Here is a 6,113-nt window from a genome sequence, read left to right as displayed (position 1 = left end):
ATAACTTAACATATCTTAGAGCCACAATGTTATTGAATTAGCTGGAGGGGTCAACATGCAATTAGCCAATGAGAAGCGACTAGATCAGTGGTTCCCAAACTTTCTCAGTTCGTGGCACCCTTATGGTCTCCTAAAAATTTTCAAGGCACCCCTAAGTCAAAATAATTACGTGGTAGTCACAATTTTTAAGTATTTGGGTCAAAATAACGTAATAAGTATTTTGGTCAGGACAGAAATACTTATTAAGTTGTTTGCAAAACTAATACACATAAATCCAACGAAAATTGTTGAAAAAAAATATATTTATTGCAAAAGAACAATTTACAGCACTCATTAACACTCAAACAAAATAAAACAACAATATGTACAAAAATGTGTTGGTTATTAAAGAATTGTATAAAAATACAAAACTTATTATTATTTATTAATGGTAGGTGTGTGCCTGTTGTGCACTACACAACTTTTCAAACCTTGGAATCAGCTTGGACACTGCCACCCTCATTTCCTGTTCAACATTAATTTTTGAACGATATTTGCTTTTGATTACAGCAACAGCTGAAAACCCAGCTTCACACAGATATGTGGTTGCAAATGGAACTAGGATTCGCTGTGCTTTAGTACTTAGCATTGGATATTCATCTTTAATGGATATCCAAAACTCTTCAAGTCCCATGCTGCTAAATTTTACTTTTAAAGACTTGTCACAGGAGAGCTCAATGAGTTTTTCTTCTTCTGTAGAAGTGAATTCAGATGGTGCATTCGTACTGAATGGGTCTTGGATCCATAGAAATTTCTCCATGTTTTCTGGAAAATATTTTTCAAACCAGTCACTGAGCTTTGTAAGGTGCTGCTCAAACACTGATTTAAGGTCATGTGTCAAGTAAGCATCATTGGATGTAACAAACTGATGCAACTGGGGGAAACAGTCATTGTAACCATCTTCATTTAATTTTCTTTTCCATAGAAGCAGTTTTTTTCTAAAAGCTGTTACCTTCTCAGAAAGTTTTAGAATGTGTGTGTTACTTCCCTGTAGTGAGAGATTCAATGAATTCAGCTTGTCAAATAGATCGCACAGGTATGCTAATTTACATAAAAAGTCAGTATCCAGGAAATTATTTGCACACTCGTGTACTTCTTCTTCCAGATAGGAGTAAAGTTCCTGCCGTAATTCAAAAACACGGGAAAGTACATTGCCACGGGAGAGCCACCGCGAGCTACAGTAATATAACAAAGATGTGTGCTCAGAGCCCATATCCTCACACATTTTTTTAAAAAACCTTGCCTTCTGTGGCCGAGTTTTAATGAAGTTCACCACTTTCAACACGCTTTCCATGACTGCATTCAGTGGAGGACTCAGTTGCTTTGATGCAAGGACTTCCCTGTGGATAATGCAGTGGGTCCACAGTGCATCAGGAGCTTTGCTTCTTATGAGTGCCTGCAATCCTCCATAACATCCTGAAATAGAGCGACCACCATCAGTACAGACACCAAAGCACTTTGTCCAGTCTAAGTTGTTTTCACTCATAAAAGTGTCAATGATCTGAAACAAGTCTTGTGCCTTTGTACCTGCAGTGATACTTTTACAAAAGAGAAGGTCTTCCACAAGATTCTCACCATCAACAAAGCGTGTGTAACAAATCAAATGAGCATCCTTGTTACTGTCTGTTGCCTCATCTAGTTGTAGTGCGAATTCCTTCACTTTCATTTTTTCAATCAGCTGGTCATTCAGATCTTCAGCCATATGTTGTATTCTGCGACTCATGGTATTGTTAGATAAAGGTACCTTTGAAAGCAGCTTTCCCGCTGATTCCCCAACCATAATGGTGACCATATCCACTGCAGCCGGTAAAATCAGTTCTTCTGCGATGGTGTGAGGCTTTTTACACTTTGCAACTCTATATGCCACCTTGTAGGATGCTAGCAAAGCATTTGTTGGTATTGATGCTTGTTTAAAAAATGTACCTTTTTGGTCTTTCAATTCTTTTAACCTTCTGATGAAGTAATCGCGTGATTCATTAGCCATGTCAGGATGATTGGTCTCTAAATGGCGTTTCAGTTTGCTTGGAATCATGCTTTTTGACGACAATATTTTCAGGCATAATACACACTGTGGCCGCTCTTCCTGGTTGACATCGACAGATGTAAATCCCAAGTCAAGTAAGTAAGTATCATCGTATCTGCGATGTCTCCTTTTCTTCATGACTTTGCCACTGGTGTGTGGTTCGCCATCCTTTTCTTTACTAGCACGTTTCTTTCCAATATTCAAAAATGTTTCCATTCTTGGTGCAAGAAAATAATTCTGTCCTGAAGCAATCACCTAAAAATAATTATTATTAGTTCAAGTCAAAACCTGTGTAGCTTCTATACAAGTAAAATTGCACGTTTCCCAGAAGCAACACCACACAAATAGCAGGAACAGTGCAGGGTGGCACCCCAGAATAGTGTCGCCACAGTATTGCTGTATATGTACAAAGTATGTCACCTACTGATGACTCTCCTCCATCTGCAACAGTTATTGGTCAGCTAAATTAATGAGCGCCTGTGAATACCTACATGAATACCTACATTAACGAGCGCTTATCTCAATACAAAAAAGCAGTGTCCTTATGTTTTAAAATGTATCTCAATACCAAGCATCTCACTTAAAGGAGTGACAAGTTGGTCATAAAGCACCATAAAAAGATATAGGAATGTTGAGGGAACAAGAATATTTTTATTTTATTTTTTTAATTCAATGACTTTAGAATCATATTTAAAAAGCTATAAAATATTTCATATAAAATATGCCCCTATTAATGTACATCACGATATGACTGTAAGTAAAAGATATAGGTAATAATAGTTATTGGTAAAGGAAGAAAATTTACATGTACAAAAAGGCTGTTTAAATAAGAGTATGTCCATCACACTGTGCCCCTTCATCATCACATGTGCCCCTTTATACTTTCAGCATGTGCCCCTTTATATATAGCCCACTGTGACCTCTGTGCCCGTTTTTATATTTTTTGTAGTCATCTGTGTCCCAGTTTTTGTAGCCATCTGTGACCTCTGTGCCCCTGTTTATGTAACCATCTGTGCCCCTTTTTGTAGCCATCTGTGCCCCTGTTTATGTAGCCATCTGTGCCCCTTTTTGTAGCCATCTCTGCCCCTTTTTGTAGCCATCTCTGCCCCTGTTTTTGTAGCCATCTGTGCCCCTTTTTGTAGCCATCTGTGCCCCTGTTTATGTAGCCATCTGTGCCCCTTTTTGTAGCCATCTCTGCCCCTGTTTATGTAGCCATCTGTGCCCCTTTTTGTAGCCATCTGTGCCCCTTTTTGTAGTCATCTGTGCCCCTGTTTATGTAGCCATCTGTGCCCCTTTTTGTAGTCATCTGTGCCCCTGTTTATGTAGTCATCTGTGCCCCTGTTTATGTAGTCATCTGTGCCCCTTTTTGTAGCCATCTGTGCTCCTGTTTATGTAGCCATCTGTGCCCCTTTTTGTAGCCATCTGTGCCCCTGTTTATGTAGCCATCTGTGCCCCTTTTTGTAGCCATCTCTGCCCCTTTTTGTAGCCATCTCTGCCCCTGTTTTTGTAGCCATCTGTGCCCCTTTTTGTAGCCATCTGTGCCCCTGTTTATGTAGCCATCTGTGCCCCTTTTTGTAGCCATCTCTGCCCCTGTTTATGTAGCCATCTGTGCCCCTTTTTGTAGCCATCTGTGCCCCTTTTTGTAGTCATCTGTGCCCCTGTTTATGTAGCCATCTGTGCCCCTTTTTGTAGTCATCTGTGCCCCTGTTTATGTAGTCATCTGTGCCCCTGTTTATGTAGCCATCTGTGCCCCTTTTTATGTAGTCATCTGTGCCCCTTTTTGTAGCCATCTGTGCCTCATGGAGAATCACTTTTTTTGCTCTGCCCCTTTAAAATCCATTTTTTCTTCTTACCTTTTACTTCACTTTCTTTCTTCTGTAGTTCTATTCTGTCTTCTTCTGTTATGGGGTTTTCTTCTGTTCTTTGCTTGTGTCCTCGCTCCTCGCTGCACTGCTCTTTGAAAATGTCGGGTGTGATGACTAGGGCGTGACGTCATCACGCCCGCCGTGCAGGGAGGACTCTTTCTTTCTTTCTTTTTTTTTTTTTTTTAAATCTGACGGCCGGACCAATCGTGGGGAAGGGTGGTAGGCAGAGGGGAACGCTCAGCGTTCCCCGAGGCAGATGACCACCGGCCCGCGGCACCCCTGTGACCTCCCCAGGGAGCCGCGGCGCACAGTTTGGGAAACGCTGGACTAGATAGTGTTGTTGATTATCATCATCATTAAATATATTACGTACCAGCCCTCCAGCACTCTGCTACTAACATGTAGATCTGCATATGCCTCCATGTCTAATTGAGTCGCATTAGCCTTACCATGCCCTTACAGTACCTGGCCTACGCTTGCCTGCCCCTTCCATCCCCCGATCCACAGCTCAAGATGTAAGGAGACAAACGTCAGCAATAAACAATAAATGTATATGGTTGTATGCATCACGGTTCAACGTGAAGGCCACTTACTGGAATTGGCACAGCTAACCCAGAGGCGCGGAGTCTAAACGCACTCCTGGTCTTCATCAGGGACCCCTGCAAGGAAGTTTGAAATTAGCTGCAGGATTACGCAGGTCGTGGCCCTCTGGGTCAGCCACCAGTGAAGTGGTGCTGGAAACGGTGCTGTACTGACCAAAGGTAGAATGATATAGGGATGAGGCTGAAACGTAGTGAAGCGATCCGAGGTCAAACCGGGCTGGCTGCGTAGTACAAAGGAGGCACACAATAGCGAGGTCAAAATGGTCCGGGGTCAAAGCCAACGAGGAGGATAATGCCCACGGGAGATCCGAAGGGAAGGTCAAACAAGCCGAGTCAGGAGCCAGGAGATCAATCCGAAAGCAGTAATATACTGGGAGACGCTGGAGCAGGGGAACCATTCCACAATACTCTGGCACCCTAATGGTGCCAGAGACCTCTTGATATAGGAGGCTTATTGGAAAGCGGGGGTCAGGTGAAGAGAATAGCGTGCCGTTGCTAAGCAACGGGACGCGGACCCCCGCGTATGCGCCCGGCCGCCGAGCGGAAGTACGTCATTTGTCCCATTGCCTAGCAATGGGACGTGGGGCTTCGGAAACAGGCGACTGCTCCTGGCACCGAGTGAAGGTGTGGGAGCGGCGCCTGACAGTATGTGTATACATTTGGTGTGCAGGCACAGTATGAAAATGCAAATCTTATTCTAGATATTTCAGTTGTTCTTTACTTATCATAATAAGTTTCCTTAGACTTTATTTATTTATTCATATATCAATGGTTATTCTTCTCTATGTGTAAAGATGTTTTATACCAATTGAGAGATACCAGTTGTAAGTATGCTATTTTGTCTGCTAAGGTTACGGGGTTGCACTGCCTCCAGTGACCTTTTAGTGCCTTTTTTCGTACATTGGTAGGGTCTATATGGGTTCATTATGCACCATGTATTCATGTGTAAATGTGTGTTTTTTATTAAACCTTTTATTAACAGCATCAATATGAAGAACAAATACAAAGAGATTGTAAACAAAATTTAAATTACATCTTTGCTGAGTAGATGGTTGTTTTTTTGGAATAGACATAAAATGGGGGGGTTATGGAAGGAAAGGAAGGACACATTGGAGCCTCTCGGACAAAGGGGATTAAAGGGTTCCAGCGACAGAGGACAGAACATTTAGATTATGGGTGAAGGAGCATTTTTGAACTGGGTCCATGGACTCCATGTTCTGTAGGAAGAGATAGACGAGTGCCGTCCCAAATAGTGCTCCAGAGCTTGCCATCATAGGGTTAGTGGCGCTTTTCCTGGAGCTGACTAATAAGCAGGTGGCAGTGTTCAGAATATGTCTGACAACCCTATTCTGATTTTATGGATGATCTGGAAATAGCAGAGGAAGCAATACATATTTAGGGAGGAAAGGGGTAAAACTATGAATAAGGGTGAGAATGACGTCTCAGATACCAGCCTAGAATCTCTACAGGACTCAGCAGGACCATCATATATGAAGGAACAAGTCAAAGTCTTGACAACCTCTGCAGCAGAGAGCGAAGGTACCAGGGAAGATTTTGTGCGGTTTCGTTGGAACTAGGTACCAT

The 6,113-nt window shown here is 42.3% G+C and overlaps 1 protein-coding gene across 1 annotated transcript; it reads right to left on the bottom strand.

The window, feature by feature from the left end:
* Positions 1 to 424: 424 nt before the first annotated feature.
* On the bottom strand, positions 425 to 2,278 carry LOC142143122 (zinc finger BED domain-containing protein 5-like). The gene has a single exon (XM_075200836.1). It carries the CDS (start codon positions 2,276 to 2,278, stop codon positions 425 to 427), a length of 1,854 nt encoding a protein of 617 aa, XP_075056937.1.
* Positions 2,279 to 6,113: the final 3,835 nt, after the last annotated feature.

This window comes from Mixophyes fleayi, chromosome 3, assembly GCF_038048845.1.
Source record: "Mixophyes fleayi isolate aMixFle1 chromosome 3, aMixFle1.hap1, whole genome shotgun sequence".
Classification (NCBI taxonomy): domain Eukaryota; kingdom Metazoa; phylum Chordata; class Amphibia; order Anura; family Limnodynastidae; genus Mixophyes; species Mixophyes fleayi.
Note: the sequence above shows the minus strand (reverse complement) of the source record. Positions and strands in the feature narration are given on the sequence as shown.

What these genes read in the sequence shown, in the direction of transcription:
- LOC142143122 (XM_075200836.1), bottom strand. Translation starts at nt 2,278, where the DNA reads ATGGAAACATTTTTGAATATTGGAAAGAAACGTGCTAGTAAAGAAAAG.